This window comes from Penicillium canescens, assembly GCF_028828765.1.
Source record: "Penicillium canescens strain IBT 15451 chromosome Unknown utg000011l_segment0_segment0, whole genome shotgun sequence".
NCBI lineage: Eukaryota > Fungi > Ascomycota > Eurotiomycetes > Eurotiales > Aspergillaceae > Penicillium > Penicillium canescens.
This window is the reverse complement of record NW_026703973.1, coordinates 1,471,895-1,492,000: the sequence shown is the minus strand read 5'-3', so window position 1 is coordinate 1,492,000 and position 20,106 is coordinate 1,471,895. Positions and strand designations below refer to the sequence as shown.

Genomic DNA, 20,106 nt, shown 5'->3' with positions numbered 1-20,106 from the left:
CAGAGGAGAGTCTCAGTTCTGAAGAAAACTCAACTTTTTAGGGGACACTGATTGGCTCCCACTTAATCGGTCTACCCGGACGGCAATGACGTAGGTGTCGATATGATATCATTGATTGCCAAGAAGGATTGCCTTTTATAAATATCTTTTTGGCCAATTTAGTTTGATATGCCAGGGCGTCATTATATTCAAAAAAATGAATTCGTTACACGAAAAACAGTCATCCTACAGTCTTGCAAAGGAAAGAGAATTCTACAGGTATGCCCCCATTTGGAGTGACCCGAATGCTTTGTGCGCAAGTCATTCGTGTACTGATTGGGCAAGAGATATCTACCACAAGGTCACTCAGCGTACCAATATGCTCCATTTGACGATGCTGGACAAAATACGTTCTCTGCACTTGTTTCGAAAGACCGTGCCTTAACGGCCTTCGCCCAATTGGGCGCCATGACGCTGGGCGCTCAGAGGGCCATGATTTCGCTCTTTGGTCCTACTCATCAATATATTCTTGCGGAGGCCAGTGGAGCGCCGTTAGATCGCAATTGTGACAGCTTGTTGCTAGGATGTTGTCTCTTGCCGAAGGAAAAGGGCATCTGTCAAGACGTTGCAGCCCTGCCACTATCGGAGCTTTCAAATGATGCAGCAATTGCTGGGGGCAGTGTTTTAGTGATACCAGACATAAGGGACAACCGCCGTTTCAAGCAATCCAGATTAGCTGACAATCTTTCTGGGGTAAGATTTTATGCTGGAGTACCCATTGTCAGTCCTAGAGGGATTACAATCGGGTCATACTGCGTAATGGATAAAAAGCCCAGGAAGATGGGACTCGACGAGTCATCCATATTATTTATGAAGGACATGGCAGAGACTGTCATGGAACATTTGAGCATGGCGCAATGCAAAAGCCGACATCATCAAACAGAAAGAATGATAGTTGGCTTGGGGAGCTTCGTTGAGGGCAAGGCTACGCTTCGGGGTTCATGGCTTGAGGCGAGCGAGCAAGACACTGCAACACGGCAATCTGGAGAGGCCGTGGAGGGCAAATTGAACAAGCGGCAACAGGATATACAAGACGTCCAGGATAGCCCCGAATCTCAGCAACTTCCTTACCGCCCCTCTGCCAAAGTCTCTTCAAAACCCCCTCTTTCGAACACTATCCGGAAGGATCCCGATTCTAAGGTCAAGCCTACGACAACTTCAGCAACCCATTCATCAAGTGGAACCGATTCAAGATTGATTTCGAATCAACCAAATTCGGACGAAGCGAATCAGCAAAATAAGGCGACGCTCAGAAGCTCTGTTTCAATTGACGACGCACCAGAGGAAACTGTCCCATCTGCTTTCGAGAAGATCTTCTCCCGGGCGGCAAACTTGATCCGAGAGTCTATCGAGGTGGAAGGGGTTGTTTTCCTTGATGCAAGAGTTGAGTCGTTTGGAGAGCTTGACCAGGATGAATTCCAAAAAGCGCGTGAAGCGTGGGTACACGGCGCAACAACAAGCAGCGATGAAAGTGCAGACTCTGGAAGCCCGCCAAGGCCCATGCATCCCTTCGCCTCGGGCATTGAAAACAAAGATATCACCACTTGCCGAATGCTAGGCTTCTCAACGTCAACATCCTCTAGCATCGACCATGGTAAGCCGGGCCACAATTATGCAATGGGTGATTCATTGTTGAAGGCCCTATTGGGTCGATACCCACATGGGAAGATCTTCAACTACAATGAAAACGGATTACTGTCTGATGACAGTAGCGGTGGTAATACCTCCCGCAGCGCCGAGACGAATTCAGGCTCGGAAAGGAAGAAGAGAAGGCGGAAGCCTCACCATACGCAAAATGCCAATGCTCTGGTTAAAGTCCTTCAAGGTGCCAGAAGCATTATCTTCTTACCTTTGTGGGATTCCCACAAAGGTAGGTGGCTTTCTGGGATGTTTATCTGGACGAAATCTCCAGAACGCGTCTTCACTCCCGAAATAGAACTCACATATCTTCGCGCTTTTGGCAATAGTGTCATGGCAGAAATCCATCGATCTGATGCTGAAATGGCGGAGAAAGCCAAAACAGACCTGCTCAGCAACATCTCACATGAGCTGAGAAGCCCTCTCCATGGAATATTGGGAACTGCGGATATTCTCAGTGACACGGCCATGAATATGCTTCAGCAAGGCATGGTACATACAATTGAGTCGTGCGGCCGGACGCTTTTGGACACCATCAACCATTTACTCGACTTCACCTACATGAAGAAGTTCAAATCTGACTCAGGGGAGAAGTATGCGAATCATGAGAAACAAATTGATGTACCGGATCTAAAACCGGCAAAGCTCCAGCGCAACCCACCAAACAGCAGTGACAGGGCCTATGCCCCTGTGCAGCTTGATTCCGTTCTTGAAGAGGTAGCGGAGAGTGTTTTTGCTGGTCATAGCTTTTACCATCATCCCCGGGCTCAGCCTCAGAAGGTGACCAACAATGAATCTTCCATGTCCATCTCCCTACCAACAGAGCAGGTGACTATTATACTCGACATTCAAGAGGCTGAAGAATGGGCCTTTCTCACAAGCGCTGGTTGTTGGCGACGCATTCTGATGAATGTTTTTGGCAATGCACTGAAGTACACCCCTTCGGGCTTCATATATGTGGGACTGAAGTCAGCTCCCCACAACCGCCAGATGAGTGATAGTTCTGAGGGTTCCACAGCCTCCGAGGGGCTGGATAGCCAATGCTTGGTCACCCTGACTGTCAAAGACACTGGCCAGGGCATTAGCGCGGAATACCTTCGGGACGGCCTATTCACTCCTTTTTCGCAAGAGGATGGACTAGCCCCTGGAAGTGGACTCGGTCTCAGCATCGTCCGCCAAGCGCTCGTCTCTATTGGTGGCTCTATTGAAGTCTCTTCTGAAAAAGGTCATGGCACAGAAATATCAATTGAGGTGCCTTTGAACGTTGCCCCAGAAAAAGATACGTCGGATGGTGCTTCATCAAACGAGGCTTACAGAGAGATAAGAAAATGGGCGGAGGGCAAAACCATTGGCTTGTTAGGGTTTGCTTCATCGCTTGTGTCACCGCGAGACATTACCCTCTACAAATCTCTGGAGCATTTATGCCAAGACTGGTTCCATTTGACTGTCAAACGGGTGTCTCCTTCCGCGGATAACAACGACCCTTGTGACTTTTACATGGCGGTTCAAACAGATCTCGACGACCCAGATGAAGAGCAAGACCAACTGCAAAATATCGGCTCCATCATCGATGGAAAAGATTGTGACGTTTCGCCCCTCATTGTCATTTGCGAGTCTCCTGAAAAGGCGCATACCATGTTCGCACGTGCAGCGAACCAAAAGCGAGAATCCATTATCGAATATATAAGTCAGCCATGTGGACCTCGCAAACTAGCCAAAGCGTTGAGTCTTTGTATTCTTCGGCTAGATGGTCGGGATCCTGAGGCCAATAAGCCAACTCACTGGGTCGAAATGCCAAACTCGTCAAAAATCCCGCTCGATGTTGGGCCCCGGGACCCGCCCAATGAAAGAATGAAACTCGGCAAACGACCAATGTTAGACACCACGGGATCCTCTGAGAAGGAACACCTCAAATATGATCTCGATGACCGAATCAAAAGCCCTACACCTATCGCTGAAGGAGCTCCGCCGTCCATCGCAGCAGAAGATACAGTCAACGATGAGTTATCAGTTTTACTGGTTGATGATAACCAAATAAACCTGCAAATTCTGGTTGCTTATGCAAAGAAAGAGGGCTGGAATATCATGACGGCAACAAATGGACTTGAGGCTGTAAAGACTTTCCGGGCCCACTCTGGAAAGTTTGCAGCAGTCATCATAGGTATGCAAAGCTCCATCTATTTCAACACGTTCTAATTGAAGAAGACATCTCAATGCCAGTTATGAACGGTCTCGAAGCTACTCGAGAAATTCGTCGTTTTGAAAGAGAATATCGGAATGCCCATAAGTCATCAAATCTGCCGTTGGACCCGACAACCATAGTGGCCTTGACAGCGTTAGACAATGTCGATGCTCAGAAAGAGGCCTTTGCGTCTGGGATGGATGTATTCATGGCGAAACCGGTCAATCGGCAAGATTTACGGTCTTTATTGCAAAGAATCGCGAAATAGTCGGCAGATGCGCTAGAAATCACGAAAAAGTATACGCTGTGACCGGCTTGTAGAGATTATAATATGAATATCATAGAATCTTGGTATGCTTACACCTGAATATGATGACTGGACCCAATGATAAGAAAGCCCACATGGCTGTACCACCTGCGACATCTCACAGAAACCTAATATTGCCCTCGATTGTAATTATGGCCCTATTACGCTGTGAAGCGGCTTGGCTCAGTGATCGGGTAATATCTCTTCGGGATATTACTGAACAAAACCAGACAACCTATATCGACTGCATACATCCAAGGGCTAAGAAGCGGCACATATTACCTAATTGTTAGAGCATCGATCCGTTAACCTTAAGGCATTCAGGTGGTTAGACCATCAGTATACTTCTATAAATACTAAGAAACCTCAGTTAAAGGTTTCTCAGCCATTAAATTGCGATAAGCTGGTTTTTCGCTCGTCAAGAAATGTGTAACTCTAGATGTGGGAGCCATTCCCGGATTCCCATCAAGTCCCTCCCTAGTACGTTCTCATTAACTAGTAAGTTATACGTGGAAGAAAGTATCTACCACGACCGATCTCGGCCCTTCCGGGAAACCAATTTTATAATAAGCCCATAAATGGCGACCTTCCACTACTATACATTTAGCCCCGTCAACAAAGGACGGCGAAAGGGCAGGTGTCTGTATTTATTCTGCTCAGTCTCCTCAACAATTCCGTCCGAGAAGCTTCTATAAGGAGTTTTATGTATCTGCCAACCTTTCACGGTTTCTCTCTGCCGAATGCCCTGGTTTTGATACCCAAGATATTATCAGATTTGCTCTGTTGCTATTTTATCTAGTGCATTCTTCACGAACACCTGACACACCCAACCTCTGTCCTGACGGTCCGCAATACTCTTACCCAGACCCATCGCAATACCCATACCCGGACCCTTTGCCGTCTAACGCTGGGACCTCCTCTCGCCGTGTGTCAACCTCACGCGCCCCACGAAGCAGGTCGTCTAATACACAGCATAAGCCGTCCCAAGGGATCACTGCTGACACCCTGCGTCAAATTATGCTCGACATCCTCCGAGATCCGACCGTGAGTGGCCAGTTGCGGGGCGCTCCTGGTCCACCGGGCCCCCCGGGCGAACTTGGCAACACGGGCCCCAATGGCCCATCGGGTTCAAGCGGCGAACATATCTAAATGGACGAGGAAAGTCCGGCATAAAAATCGGCCTTCGCACTATTTAAAAGGGAATATGAGGAGGATGCAAGCATGTTCAGTTGTGAAAATCCCACCAGCAAAGCCCTACTTCGGTGTGCCTATCGTGATAACGGGCGTAGAAGTGGCCCTCTAGAAAATACGCATTGATAGTGAACTTTATAGAACCATGTTTACCCCTTTTGGTTGTGGAATCATTTATGGGTCTTAGGAAGGTTGGCAAATGCTTACAATCAAAACTATAGGATCAGTTAGTCTCGACAAAGATGGAGCGAGGAAACTGGTGATATTCAGTCTTAGCTAGGCGGACGGAGGATAGAAGAAGCAGAGAGAGGAAGAAAAGGTATCTAAGTCCACGCAGCGCATACAGTCATATCAGGCAGGCGGTGAATGCCAGCAGAACTGCCAAAAGTTGATCAACTTAAAAGATAAATTTCAGGAACCAGGCCTAATCCGACTCCTTTGACTCCAACTGCTTAACTTGTAAAACAATATCTCTAGAGCTGTTCATTAATTATGGCTAGGAAAATATGACAAAAGTGTAACATCATTTAGAGACGTTGAGGATATATAATGGCTGGCTGCATAGCTAACCCTACTGATGTGAATCTCACACCATCGCTATTTATCCTCACTCACCTTAGAAGTGTTTTTGGTCCCTGCATGTATGAGGTCCTGTATATACTAAACTCGAACATTGTCAATGCAGCCAAGAATTTCCAACGGTGAGTTGTTCTTGGAGCATCCGGAAGCGGAAGCGGAACTTGCAAGCTTATCCATAAGCAGGTAATGACTTTGCATATGCTGTTTACTCTTTGGGCTTATTGACCTTGAGTTATTTATTTGTTAAGACTGCGATTCAAATCTATGGAAATAACGCCAGCCGAAGTGGCAAAGTGGTAAAAGTGGGTACGGCAGGGTCTTGGCCCACAAGAGGAGCACGTTATGAACGGGTCAAGCCGCATGATAGGCTCAGAGCACTACGAGGGATTGCGATGGTCGCAACCCCGCATATAGTCTTGGCGTCCAATAATTCTCTTGATGATTTTTAACAGCAAAGGGAAGCATATAGAATAATATTTATATAGGAAGTTGCAAATATTAAAGATAGCAAAACATTGTGGCGTTCCAGGATGAACGCGGAGTTGACAACTTAAACCGGGCCCTCGGGCCCCACGCTTGCCCGATGCGGGTTAGATTATTAAAGCCAGTTTTGAGAGATGCCCAGTCTTTGCCTTCTTTTTCTTTTCTTATCTCTCCAGAGTAGGGGTTACTACCTATGAACTGGTGACTCTTCTCTACCCTCTTCTCTATCCCAGTCGCCGCGCTATTGCAAGCTTTGGTACTATAACATCCCGGTATGATCTAAACCAACTTAGATCCCCTAAATTCGACCGGCTTCAGGATTCCCTTCACCGAATCTCAGGATGCATAATCTTATAGCCAGATTTGCCTCCCGGCCAATCTACGCGATTGCGCTGTCAGTCTTTACAATTCTCGGTCTCTTCTACCTATGGCGTGACTCCCCCGACCCCCAGATCACCCTCGTGAAAACCGGTCCGCTCGGAGATGCCTCCCCCAGAGGTAGTCACCCCATTGATGCTTTGATTGAAACTGCAGAGGCCGAACTGGAAGGTTTGTTGGCAAACGAGTCCGGCGACCTGGCATCCGCGGCCAATCGGTACCGATCACGCCATGGGCGTCATCCTCCGCCCGGATTTGCGGAGTGGTTTAAATTTGCGAAGTCGAAAAATGCCCTAATCATCGAGGAATTTTTCGACCAAATATACCATGACCTCTCCCCGTACTGGGCCATCGAACCGAAGGAATTGCGCCGGCAAACGAGAAGCGTCCCCACCCGCATTGTTCTCCGCGACAAAGTTGCGAAAATAGTCACCGACGAACAGAGACCTTGGATGGATATCTGGCACAGTTTGGTCGAAACACTTCAAGATCGCCTTCCGGATCTCGACATGCCGATAAATGTTATGGATGAGACCCGTCTTGTTGTTCCCTGGGAGACAATCAACGAGTACATGGATAAGGAGAGATCGAGTAAGGCCATCTTGGACGCAAAGGATGTCGTATCCGAGTATATGTCTCTGTCAAAGTGGGATAAAGAGACGCTGGAACCCTTCGACCCCGAATTCGGAGTTCCTGGCGAAGGGGGATATTGGTCTATGGCCCGTGTTGGCTGTCCGGAAGGCAGCCCAGCGCGAAATAGCGACATCGCCCGTATCAACTTTACCACCCCTCCCTGGGAGTTTGAAAACTTCAACAGAATTTCATACCACGGCTATGTCTCAAATTTCACCTTGGCTAAAGATGCCTGTGTGCGCCCGGAGCTTCAGGCGTTACATGGCACCTTCATTGCGCCGGTGTCAGTGTCGACCTCGCACAAGCTGCTCCCACTGTTCGGTGGGTCCAAGCTACCTATGAATAACGAGATCCTGCTTCCCCCAGCAATGTATTGGGCCGACAACGACTTTTACTCCGGAGGAGAAAAGAACCACGGCGGAGCCTGGGAAAAGAAATATGACAAGATTGTATGGCGCGGTGCTGCCACTGGAGGCCACACCCACGAAGACAACTGGTTCGGCTTCCAAAGACATCGATTCCTGTCAATGATGAATACAACCTCAGTGCAAAAGGCCGAGGAAGACGGATACCACGGAGCGAACTTCAAACTCCCCAACTACAAAGACTACGGATTCAGCCCGAACGTCTCTCTCACACAGCTCCTTGACGGACGCACCGAAACGGGCTTCATGCATCTGTTCTGTTCGGACCCGCACTGTCCCTACATGGATACATATTACGAAACGATGCCTGGGATTCCCATGAAGACGATGTATAACTACAAGTACATGCCCGATCTGGATGGAAACTCCTTCAGCGGCCGGTATCGAGGCTTCCTGCTCTCCACTTCTCTCCCTATTAAATCGACGATCTATAATGAATGGCATGACACACGTCTCATTCCATGGGTGCACTTCGTTCCGATGGATATTACCTACTTGGACGTATATGGACTCATGGACTATTTCCTTAATGGCCATGATGATGTCGCTCGCAAGATCGCTCTTGCTGGCAAGAGCTGGGGTGAGAAGGTCCTTCGAAGAGAGGATATGCAGATTTACGTCTATCGACTGCTTCTGGAGTATGCTCGGGTTTGCGATGACCGGAGGGAATTCCTTGGATACGCCGATGACCTCAAGGTGCAGTGAGTGATGGTGTTGACCGGGCAATTGTTTATTTACGACAGTGGCCCGCAAGTCAACATCAAATCACATCTTCTAAGTCGCGACTTGTGAATATCAGGTCGGAGATGGCACAAGATCTTTTGAACTCACTATAATCCCGGAACCATGTCCTGATATCATCCCAAGCAGTCATTACTATGTCCCCCTAGGGCATGATTCTCCGTATTCCCGGTCCATCCATGGTCCTGACCATGATATTCGTGGCTTTTCTCTCGATGAATCAGCTGAACTCCTTTGATGCGACGGAAGTTGTTCCTTTCTAGAGCCTGGTGCTCATTTGAATACTCTTTTTTGGTGGCTTTCCTGTTTGTGTGCTTGTCTTAATATATCGCATACCCTCGTCCGCGTCATGTTTGTTTTAATTTATTGATGACTACTACTGATACAAACCATGTGAAATTTCGGACTTTGGACTCATTGGAGTGTATAGAAATGAAGATCTTTTATCCCCGCCTCCTACGCTTATGAAAAATTCAGCCTCATAATACCTATGAGCTTAGCAATATGTTATGGATGAGAAGCCAACCCCATTAGGAAAAAGACTAATTACAAAAAGGCCCAGCCTAGTCAATTCGCTGAGTGAAATTGAATATTCAACTCGTGTTCATAGCCATCCCAATGCTGAGAAATTCCACCAATGATCCAAGGAGCTAACTTGTAGAGAACCACGATATTCGAACCCAGAGAGAGCCACTCAAGCATCCTCAATATCAAACCGTATATTGAGGTTACGACGATAGTCACTAGAATGGAAAGTAACGATTCTCGTAACCTGCTTCACGTCTTGACCATATGCACCCAGAACAAAATACGAGACCAGTCTTCCAATTCGCGAACCAAGCAAAGCATGGAACGCTACAGAGGGAGCCTCCCAACCGACCGGTCTAGTAATCAGGGAACCAAGCCTTTCGCGGGACTCAAGCACGCGCGTAGCAGCTAGGTTCTTATCAGCGTTAACGATGTTGGTAACAAATATATCCTGGAGTGTGCTGAGAGGGAAATCAATCTCATAGACAGCCTTTGTCATTTCCAAGATCTGGGGACCGGGAGGGTACTTGGTGTGGTGGACATCTTCGATAAAATCACACCAGGTCCAGTTCGGCCGAACTAGGAAGTTCGTGGACTTTCGTATTTCACGATTGCGAAAGTTTGATAAACAGGGTTTGGCTTGAGTCCTCCATACTCTTCTCGGAAGGTTAAGGTGACGAATCCAAGGTTGATATTCTGCTGCTAGGGGGGGGGCTAGATGGGCCACAGTCCAGACTGGAAGCGAAAGATCGGCCAATGTAAGGATGGCTCTGGGGATAGGGCATCCGTCTGCTGCGTCGCTCAACCGACAAATAAATCGCACGGAGTTATGCTTTATCATCCTGACTCCAAGAAAGATGTATACGTGACGGTGAAGGCTTAGTTCAGAACACACTGTTCTCATTTACTTGTTTCTGCGCGTTCTATTTAACATTGCCATCTTCGGTCCCAATCACCGTTCTTCTCTAGCTTAAAGAGGAGGTGAGTCGCCTTCATTCCCGACGATAATTTGAATTTCAAGGCGTATGGCCACAGGTTTCCCCTGCTTTTCCAGCATCTACCAGACTTTCAACCAGTTATTTTGAGGGCAAGGTGTTTCCTCAATGCTTATTGACATTGCGAATGTAGATGTATGGATGTAGTTGTTCATAATCCGAATGAATATCCGCTTTTAGTGCTAGTCTTGAAAGACAAGACAGGTAATTTACTTTCGACAAGGTAAGTCTAACGAACATGCTCTGAAACCCCATTATTATAAGCTGTAAGGTTCCTCGCTACCGCGGGCACCATTTAATATGAACCAATTCCGGCCGCTCTATGTGCAATGTAAGGAGAGACCGACTATTTTGCAACACCTCCAAGGCCTCCATTTTGGCTTCTTCAAGACTTACACCCGGCCTTGGTACAATCTGCACCGAAGTCTGACGCAGTAGAGTGACAATGACGGCGGATATCTCGAGTTGTGAGAATTTCCTTCCCGGACATGCTCGAGGGCCTTCAGCCCATGCAAAAAGGTGGTCGACCTTTTCACTGTCGAGGTTCTCCTTACTCAACCATCGATCTGGCTTCCATGAGACAGAGTCCGAGCCCCAATAATCTCGATTTGTGTGTAACGCTGGCGTAAGAATGTTGATCAGAGTACTAGCCGGGATCAGAATACCTGATCCGTCAGAGCTGGTGATGGCCTGGTCTTGATCGGGAGATGCCCTTCGGAGAAGATTCACGACTGGGCCGTAAAGTCGTAGAGTTTCGTACTAGGCGTTCATCAGTTTCTGTCGTGCATTGTATATGACTGGACTATGTTACCATTATTGCTTTTAGCCGAGTAACTCGATTAAATATATCCTTGTATGAAATCTCATTATCCAACGGCATCCCAGAGAATATTTCATCAATTTCTTCAATGACCCAGTTTTGCCATTCAGGGAAGATAGCCAGAAGATAAACTATGTAGACCAGTGTGTTGGCGGTCGTTTCATGACCGGCGAACATGAAAAGGAACAGATTGCTTTCTATTTCTTCGTCGGACAGCATTTGGGCACCATGTAAGCTTAGCATGGAAGAAAGGAGATCAATTTTTGATGACGGGTGGTGTCTTCGATAATTCACCAAGCCTGTCATGATGGGCTTGAGATCTTGATAGCTTGCATGAAAGATATCACGGGACTTTTGGCCACCCTTTCGAGCCTCGGGGTTTCTCGAAATCATATTGAAAAAGGTTTCGAGCTGCTTCATCGCGGTATCGGTGATCGGACTGGCTGCGTCTGCATTGTTACTGTCGTTGTCTAGGCCAAGGCACGCTTTCAGGAGAATTGCAAAGCTCAATCGTATCATATTAGGATGAGTACTGGAAGTAGAATCCTGAGACTTGAAGAGTTTCAAGAGGTCAGATGCTTCAGAACAAGATGCCTTCCACACTGCTTCGTGAATTGTCTCCGAGAACGCTACAGCGGTACATCGGCGATGACGGTTCCAGTCTGCGCCATCGACCTGTTCAACATACCCATCAATCGATTTCATAGGTGAAGGATCGGTCTTCAGCAGGGTGGGGCAACATACAGTAGCTAAGCTTTTCCCAAATATTTGAAGTTTTCCTGGCAACCATGTTAGCACCTCGAGATAGCCGACAAGGTTCAACGTTCTGCTTACTTGCAAAGTGAAGAGGCTTAGGGAAGTCTTTCTTCCGCATGAGAATCTGACTGGCAGCTTTTGAGTCGGCGACGTATATTTCGCAGCCAGCTGGAGTGGCGATTGCAAACACGTTACCATACTTTTCGAAGATGGCATGCTTTTCCCGGAACACCCATTGTGGCCGTAAGATTCGAACAAAAGGAAAAATCCTCTGCCAAGAAATAGGTAGTTTAGCTTCCAAAAGTGTCTGTAGGTGTCCCCATATTTGTCCGTGGTGTATAGGAGAAACGATCACGGGGACTTTTAATCGCTGAGCAAGGGACCAGTTCCGATAGAGAGGGAGGCCCAGGGCGCCAAGGCCCCAGGCAACAACAATTAGTATCAGCAAAGATAGGAACATCGCTGCAGGTGAGGAGAAAAGAGCAAGCAGCAAAGAATAACTAAAGGAGGGGGCTGTAGAGACCCCTACTCTCTATATCGTGCTACATACTCGTACATCGATTGATTTCGGGCTAACGGACCCACATAGTCATCCAGATTTCCGATTCTAAAATAAAAATCTAAATGTTTTGAAAAGTTCGGGTTCGTGCTCGTATTCGTGATTTTATCTGCTTCCGGATCTGCGTACCGACGAAGGAGCCCCAACATCGTCTTACTTATGGCCCCGTGGGTAGTTTCCAATATTGCTTCCCTAGCCTGGAATTCCCTGTATGCTTCACACGAGTACGAATGAGTGCACAGACACTACAATATCTCCGAAACGCTTACAGCTAGATATGGCCACGCGTCGCTCCCATCAAAAATCACGTCATGGATGCTCCAATTGTAAGCGAAGAAAAGTGAAGGTGTGTGATCCTCTTACCTTGAATGGACAGAAACTGAACTTGATCGAATTTGACATGCTAATAATTTTAACAGTGTGAGGAGACGCGGCCATGTTGCCAGAATTGCGCTCAGCGCAATGACACATGCGTCTACATCTCGCCAGGGCCTTTCGTTTTTGCAGACAAACCAGAGAAACCGGGCAGGTCGTCATCAAAGTCTGCGCGTGGTGGAAAATCTTCAACCGAGGGTGGCAGCTTCGAAATGTCATCACATGCCGTCAACAACTATATTTCCGCCTTGGGTGCGACAACGGTGGCAGCTCCGCTGAATTTGGATCACCTGGAACTTGAGCTACAGTGGATAATGCATACTCACAAGCTATTCGCCAGAAATGAGGAGACAAGAAAAGTCTGGGAAATACCAGTGCTTCAAGAAGCACTACATACTCCGTTCTTAATGCACGGAATACTGGCCATTTCCGCATTGCACCTTGCTCATATTCGCCAGTATGAGCGCCAAACAGAGTGGCTCAATACCGCGGTCGTGCATAAGAGCACGGCACTGTCTCTCTTTCAGAAAATCTGCATCGTATTGACGAATCCAATGCTAGAGCTATGATGAGTTTTGCCTCAATTGCAGTGGTATTCAGCTTTGCGAGCGCACTTATTTGCTCCAATTCTGACGAGGGACCCAGTCTAAATGCCTTGGCAGATATTCTGATTTTGGCTCGCGGAGTCCACACAGTCGTGGGCCAAGCAATGGAATTCCTTCGACACAGCAATTTTGCGCCTTTATTCGATGTCACTAATCCCGAGGTGGCTGTCCCTGACGATGTCCTTAGGGCGCTCGATCATCTTGAACGCCTAAACGCTCAGTATGGTCAGCAACCAGGCATTCATGGTGGAAAATCCTACGAGCCTGCGATCCGGAGCATGAAGGAGTTAGCCCCTTTTACCTATTCAGGGCCGACATCATTGACATTAGTGGGCGGATGGGCTATTCGATCTTCTCCAGAATTTTTGGAAGGGCTCAAAAACCGCGAGCCTTTTCCCTTGGTGATTCTCGCGCACTTTTGCGTGTTCTTGCACATCACTCGAGAGAATTGGTGTATTGGATCCTGGGGTCGGGTCGTTCTTGGGGAAATATTACAAATTTTGGATGCAGACTGGCAATGTCATATAAAATGGGCAGTGGCGCAAGTTTTGAAACAATAATTTATGATCAGCGATGACCTTTGTTTATGGATTTATTATTATTCAACTTTAAATTCCGGCGCACGGCTTAATTAAAAGACATCTGTTCAAACAGTAATAGATAATAAACTCATTATGTATCCTCCTCACAGAGCAAATTTTTACACAGCTGTCTCTCCTCGCACTTCTCCCGGCGGACCCGTCTCGAGCGCGGAGCCTGGAACAAACTCGCGAGTCCAAATAACTTTCTCCGAGTACTTGTGGCCCCGGCCGATCAAGCAGTTGATCTCGCTGGGGTGCTCATGCTGAAGAACGAGCACAGTAATGAACATAAGGAGGGCGTCGAAGACGTAGATAAATGCCTCATGCTTCATCAGATATCCATCATAGCCTTGCAGGTATTCCACTACGCGAATGACAGAACGAATCAGAATCAAAATACTGGCTGTGTAGAGAGCAATCATATGGTGCGCCCACAGACTTTTCAACTCCATCGAGCGGGCGGTCGGGGCCTTAGAGATGCGAGCTTGGAAGACAATAGCGCTGATAGTAAAAAGTCCGAAGAAAAATATTTGTACGAAGAGACCGCCGATAATAACGTGTTCGCCAGTGGTTGGGTCATTTCCATTTGAGACCATAAGTCCCGCACCTTGAAATCAATCAGTTTAGCATTCTTGGTGAGCATCTTTGGTAGGAAGAATCTAGGTACCTGAGGCCTGCATCAAGAAAGAAAGCACATCGCCAGCGACGAAGATTTTGGTGAGCCATCCTATCCTGATTACCGAGAGTTTCTCTGCGTCAAGCATATAGATAATGCGTCCGAGAATCATATAGATACTCGCAGCAAGGAACGCCGGCGCAATCAAGATCAATGCGCTTTGCATGATATATGGGCCCTTAGTGAAGTCCGGGGCCTCAAATGATGCAAGTAAACGTCCAATATAACCAATAGTCTCCACTAGTAAGGTATGAACTGATCAGCATTATGTCGGAATTAAAGCAATCGTGATCTGGACTTACAGATTGCGCCAATAAAGAAGGGAATCATGAACCATGTCCTTGTCCGCACGAGCTGATAGAAATGCAAAACACTGCTCAGCCCGAATAGAACAGTGAATATGACTGCCGCCGCAGTAGACGGCGTATAGTAGTAGAAAATGAACTCCATTGCTGCCATATTTTTTTCCCTTCTGTATAGCCGGGGGAGAACGAGTCAGGTCTGGACGGGTCGAGTGTTGTTAGATTTGAAACTGGGAACGAAACCGATCGATCAGAGACTTTATATTACAAGGTCAAGCGAAGGGCCAAAATTCTAATACAAGGACACCCAATTTAGGGGTACTCCATACACGTACCCCTACCCCTGTTTCTCAAGCTTATTTGCTTCGTACTCGTACCATGCTCCGTTGCGGGAAGGCTGAAGTTAGGGCGTTGGGTACTCGCCACTATTTTTGCGACTGTTTGTTCGTGTTCGTGACTTTGTCCAATTTAGGAATGGTTCGGTTTCCAAAACGACAACAACCGAAAATCCGTTTGTTTGTGACTGGGGTCTCTCAATTTTGACTAGACAATATTTAAATGGATGAATTTTATGATTTGCTGAGGGATCCTCTAGAGAACCACAACGCCCGCCGACTATCCAACCAACCCTCACGACAACTTAGATTTTGAGCGACCTGAGACAGTGGTCAGATTGCTGCAATTTCTCATAGCTAAGTTTACTATTTAAATACAATGAACTCTAGGAGCCGTTTATTGTTAATCGTTTTCGCCGCATACTTTTTACCGTTTTATCCTTTGCCCATTCTCTCGTCTCTCGCGTTCAAGATCATGGCTTACAAACTTTACAACTACAATCCTTCCGGCGGCGCAGCCATTCCCGTTGCTGCCCTTTTCGGCCTAGCAACTGTCATCCATATTTTTCAGATGATTCGTGCCCGGAGTTGGTACATGATTCCATTTACAATTGGTGGTGTCTGTAAGTTTTCCCACGATATACGTGAAGCTACTCCTGGGGTATTTTCTAAATCTTCTTTCAGTCGAGGCAATCGGCTACTTGTGCAGGTACATCAATTCCACCGAAACACCAGACTGGCAAACCACGCCCTATATTGGACAGAGCCTTCTTATTCTTCTCGCTCCTGCCCTCTTTGCTGCATCTATTTACATGATACTTGGTCGTCTTATTGTGGCCTTGAATGCGAGTTCCAATTCAATCATTCGGCCGTCATGGTTAACGAAAATCTTCGTGATCGGAGATCTTATTTCTTTCTTGATGCAATGTGGGGGTATGCTCTCTTTTCGCTGTTAGGATATAGTCAAACTTGAGACAGTAATTGATCTGATTTCTGATAGGAGGTGGATTTCTTGCCGGTGCGAAGACCCCAGAGAAAGTGGAAATGGGTGAGCACATGATCCTCGGCGGTCTCTTCGTCCAAATATTCTTCTTCGGATTCTTTATCGTTGTTTCGGTCATTTTCCATCGTCGAATGCTTGCTTCTCCTATGAATTATGTGGGAGGAAGCCGCATCCCCTGGTCACGGTGTATGAAGGTCATGTACACTGTCAGTTGTCTGATCATGGTTCGTTCAATCTACCGAGTGATTGAATACGCGCAGGGAAGCGGTGGCTATTTCCAAAGCAAGGAAGCATTTGTCTATGTTTTTGATGCCGCGTTAATGCTCGCTTGCTGCGTTGTTCTACTTTTTCTACAACCTAGCAAAATGCTGGGTGAACAGGAAAAGGGATACCGAAAGCCTGAAAATCTCGAGATGCTAGCTGGCTGTCAGGAGAATGGTCTAAACTATTAAGATTTGAGCTGAGACAATATGAAATACAATACTCTTTTCCTTCCTATTCACAGTGGCAATCCATCGGTTTGAAACCTTTACAAAACTTGAAGTTATCTCATCAGTCATAAATAGAGCGAGAAACCGAGAGATACTGCACGAGCTATCTAGGATGACGATTCAAGTGTTTCAGAAAAATCATTAAACAAAGTAATTTGAAGCATATCTGGCTGGATCTCTTTTCTTGTCTTCAAATTCAAAACTTGCTACTGCCACTCTATGTGCAGGGCATCAGTAAGACCACCACAGATGAACGAAAAAGGTTGCGTTCTGTCTATTCATACTGTAATGCATCTAGCACAGATAACTAACTGATATGACACATGCTTGAAATTTCTGCAGATTGGCCATGCCACATCTGGAAAATGATACGAATACAGAGACTGTGCATGTATAGTGTAGAACTAGCCTCATGCTCAAACGTCGTGACTTGCTAGCAGCCGATCAACTTACTTGCAAGAATATATAAAGAACCAAGGCACCATTAAATGTCCGCCTTTCGTGTGATAGTAGAGCTCATATGGTGGCGGAGAGTCGCATTGATATCCGTTGCCGTGGAAGGGTTCCGCGTCGACCATGATGGAGACTGGTTCAAGACTTCAGAGCCTTGACATCAAGGTTATCGAGAGATCTTTGAAGAGAATCGAAGAAGAGAAGTTTCAGGCACTGCCAAATCAGTTAGATTACTTTGTCAATCGTAGGGAGTCGGCGAAAGGAACGCCGTGTATATTCCGAGATACCGAGCGCCGAACCGACTATTTGCATGTTCATTCTTATATGTCCCTAGATCCATGGGGGTCCAACTCTTGACAATATCATTGGCTAGGAATTACCGGGTTTTACACGAATACGACAGAGTTTCCTAATGCGGTAAGTCTCATCGCCCCAGTCCCAGATTGATCAGCGAAGTGGGTATGCCCGAGAATATAGTTTCCAAGTTTTCAATTCACTGCCGAAATAATGGAACAATTTCAATAATTTCGGAAAATTCCCATGAGAATCCTCAGAAACAAATACCTGAAATGGCAAAGTTCCGACCTCCCCAGGGTCCACGGGCGGAAGCTTTCCCGAAGGCGTTAAAAGCCGACACCGGAGGGACTATGTATTGGAAGAATGTGGACCTGAGGATTTCGACCAACTCAGGAGCCTGTTTCTAATTGTGGTTGATGATACCCCTGTACGTCACGCCAAGCAGTGTTGATCAGTTCATTTGGAAATTAGACGCACGTAATTTAGCACTCATTACGGATATATAAAGGGCTTCTCAATGCCGGCTTGTAGCCAACACATTTGAGAAGTAAAAGCCATCACATAGCACCAAACTATTTTCAGTATGCGGGCGTTCTCTTTCTTACCTTTATGGCTGCTAGTGCACGGTGTGGCTGGCGCCAGCTCCCCGTGCAAATGTGTAAGGACGCATGCCATACTGGTCAGGCACGCATATATTCTAACTAGAGCAAATTAGGCTCCCTCGGACCACTGCTGGCCTTCTAGCAATGATTGGTCATATCTGAACGAGACCGTCTCGGGCCGCTTGATCAAGACAATCCCACCCGGCTCCGCCTGCTATCAAGACGAGCCGAATTACGACAAGTCGGCTTGTGATGCCTTGCTCAAGAATTGGACAGACTCGCGTTATCACTCGTCAAACCCGGTTACAGTGTCCGATCCCCTGTGGTCGAACAGCACTTGCACTCCCATCTACCCGAATGGCACTAGCATCTCCGGCGATCCTGATGCTGGTGTTAAGGGATGCTCGCTGGGATACCTATCTCCGTATGTTGTGAATGCAACTACCGCGCAGCATGTGCAGGCAGCTTTGGGTTTTGCAAAGAAGCACAATATCAGGCTCAACATTAAGAATACTGGACATAACCCTGAGAAGAGGTAAGGTTGTCCTGTATGCTTCTGATGTTCAAAATCTAACTCTGGCACAGTTCGGCTTATGGAAGTCTATCGTATGTGATCCGACCTGACATGAGTAGAGCATGACTGACTATAGTAGGATCTGGACCCACAACATGAAGAACATCAGAATCCATCCCTCATTTACGCCAGCCAAATGTGATTCTGCGGAGAGCCACGATGCTGCAACTCTCGGCGCAGGAGTCCAGGACGGGGAGATCATCCAGTATCTTGCAAAGCATAACATGACGACTGTCATAGGATCCAGTCTGGTAAGCAAAGAACAAAGCATCCTGAAACAGCATCTTAAATCGACTAACGATATACTAGGATGTCGGCGTTACCGGCTGGGCAACTGGAGGTGGTCACGGTATCATAACTGGCGCCTACGGCATGGGCGCTGATAATGTCATCGAGGCTCGGATTGTCACTCCGGGAGGTGTCATTGTCACAGCCAACGAATGTGAGAACAGCGACCTCTTCTGGGCTATCCGAGGCGGCGGCGCTGGCTTCGGCGTTATTCTCAGTCTCACCGTCAAGATCTACCCCATGCCGTCCCTATCGGTAGCCTCGGTGAGCATCAGTGCTCGCAATGGCACATCATCTACGACTTTCTGGAAGATTATTGCCAATCTCCACAAGGATTTTGTCAAGCTCCAGGATGCAGGTGTGATGGGCTATTACACCGCCAGTGGACCGCCTTACAGCTTCCAATATACCATGTTCCAGCTGGATTCGACGAACACAAGCTCTATCGACCAGTTGATTACCCCACTCAAGAAGCACCTGGGAACATACAACCCCAGTGTCGAGTCTTCGTCGTTCACCTCGTGGATGCCTTCGTGGTACTCTATCGAGAAACTGTATCCGACAGGTGGCAACGCTGGTACAACCCGGGGGTCCGGGCGAGTCGGCTGCTAACTCGCAAGGCGGTTGAAGACACAGAGATGCTGGCAAAAACGCTTGAGATTGTTGCGTCGCGAAGCAAAGACTCTCCAGTTCGTCAGACTCTACAGATACGTTGACCGAAAACAGTACTGATCTCTCACTTATAGGATGGAGTCTCGAATCCTTCGCTCTCGGGCACGATGACTATCAGCCACCGACCCGTGGACAATGCCCTCAACCCGGCATGGAGGGATGCCGCCGTGCATTTGATCAGCAGTGTCTCATGGGATGACACCCTTCCCGATGGTGAAGCCGAGAAGGCCATTGCCAGCGTGACGAATGGCACGGGATATGCACTGAGACAGCTGGCGCCTGATTCCGGTGTTTACTACAATGAGGTATGGCTACTTTCACTCAGCGCGCTTTTTACTCATACTTTCATCATTGGCACAAATACTAATCTAATAAAAGGCCAACTCCTGGGAGCCCGACTGGCAGTGGGCCTTCTGGGGCCCCAACTATGCCCGAGCGCTGTCTGTCAAGCAGAAGTACGACCCGGACAGCCTGCTGTGGTGTCACCATTGCGTGGGCAGTGAGTCATTTGAGCAGCAGAAGAATGGTTCTCTCTGTGCTGCGTTCTAAGACATTGGCGGCGGCGCCAGGAAAGAGTTATTCAGTGTGTATCGGTCAA

At 47.4% G+C, this 20,106-nt stretch overlaps 8 protein-coding genes across 8 annotated transcripts; 5 read left to right on the top strand and 3 right to left on the bottom strand.

The window, feature by feature from the left end:
• Positions 1-927: 927 nt before the first annotated feature.
• Positions 928-3,873, top strand: N7446_013301 (hybrid sensor histidine kinase/response regulator; the record flags this gene model as incomplete). Its single annotated transcript, XM_058522042.1, has 1 exon — positions 928-3,873. One exon carries the CDS (start codon positions 928-930, stop codon positions 3,871-3,873), a length of 2,946 nt encoding a protein of 981 aa, XP_058365519.1.
• A 2,887-nt stretch (positions 3,874-6,760) lies between these two features.
• Positions 6,761-8,560, top strand: N7446_013300 (uncharacterized protein; the record flags this gene model as incomplete). Its single annotated transcript, XM_058522041.1, has 1 exon — positions 6,761-8,560. One exon carries the CDS (start codon positions 6,761-6,763, stop codon positions 8,558-8,560), a length of 1,800 nt encoding a protein of 599 aa, XP_058365518.1.
• Positions 8,561-9,290: 730 nt separating this feature from the next.
• On the bottom strand, positions 9,291-9,623 carry N7446_013299 (uncharacterized protein; the record flags this gene model as incomplete). The annotated part of the gene is made up of 1 exon (XM_058522040.1): positions 9,291-9,623. One exon carries the CDS (start codon positions 9,621-9,623, stop codon positions 9,291-9,293), a length of 333 nt encoding a protein of 110 aa, XP_058365517.1.
• Positions 9,624-10,398: 775 nt separating this feature from the next.
• Positions 10,399-12,155, bottom strand: N7446_013298 (cytochrome P450 monooxygenase; the record flags this gene model as incomplete). The annotated part of the gene is made up of 3 exons (XM_058522039.1): positions 10,399-10,878; positions 10,931-11,718; positions 11,774-12,155. 3 exons carry the CDS (start codon positions 12,153-12,155, stop codon positions 10,399-10,401), a joined length of 1,650 nt encoding a protein of 549 aa, XP_058365516.1.
• Positions 12,156-12,565: 410 nt separating this feature from the next.
• Positions 12,566-13,794, top strand: N7446_013297 (Zn(II)2Cys6 transcription factor domain-containing protein; the record flags this gene model as incomplete). Its single annotated transcript, XM_058522038.1, has 3 exons — positions 12,566-12,580; positions 12,674-13,086; positions 13,191-13,794. 3 exons carry the CDS (start codon positions 12,566-12,568, stop codon positions 13,792-13,794), a joined length of 1,032 nt encoding a protein of 343 aa, XP_058365515.1.
• Positions 13,795-13,934: 140 nt separating this feature from the next.
• Positions 13,935-14,941, bottom strand: N7446_013296 (RTA1 domain-containing protein; the record flags this gene model as incomplete). The annotated part of the gene is made up of 3 exons (XM_058522037.1): positions 13,935-14,422; positions 14,483-14,731; positions 14,794-14,941. 3 exons carry the CDS (start codon positions 14,939-14,941, stop codon positions 13,935-13,937), a joined length of 885 nt encoding a protein of 294 aa, XP_058365514.1.
• Positions 14,942-15,603: 662 nt separating this feature from the next.
• N7446_013295 (RTA1 domain-containing protein) lies at positions 15,604-16,583 on the top strand (the record flags this gene model as incomplete). The annotated part of the gene is made up of 3 exons (XM_058522036.1): positions 15,604-15,751; positions 15,813-16,061; positions 16,129-16,583. The coding sequence occupies 3 exons, from the start codon at positions 15,604-15,606 to the stop codon at positions 16,581-16,583; spliced, it is 852 nt and encodes a 283-aa protein (XP_058365513.1).
• A 1,372-nt stretch (positions 16,584-17,955) lies between these two features.
• On the top strand, positions 17,956-20,057 carry N7446_013294 (FAD-dependent oxidoreductase; the record flags this gene model as incomplete). The annotated part of the gene is made up of 8 exons (XM_058522035.1): positions 17,956-18,030; positions 18,088-18,509; positions 18,560-18,580; positions 18,628-18,799; positions 18,858-19,413; positions 19,467-19,525; positions 19,583-19,813; positions 19,887-20,057. 8 exons carry the CDS (start codon positions 17,956-17,958, stop codon positions 20,055-20,057), a joined length of 1,707 nt encoding a protein of 568 aa, XP_058365512.1.
• Between the last annotated feature and the right edge of the window lie 49 nt (positions 20,058-20,106).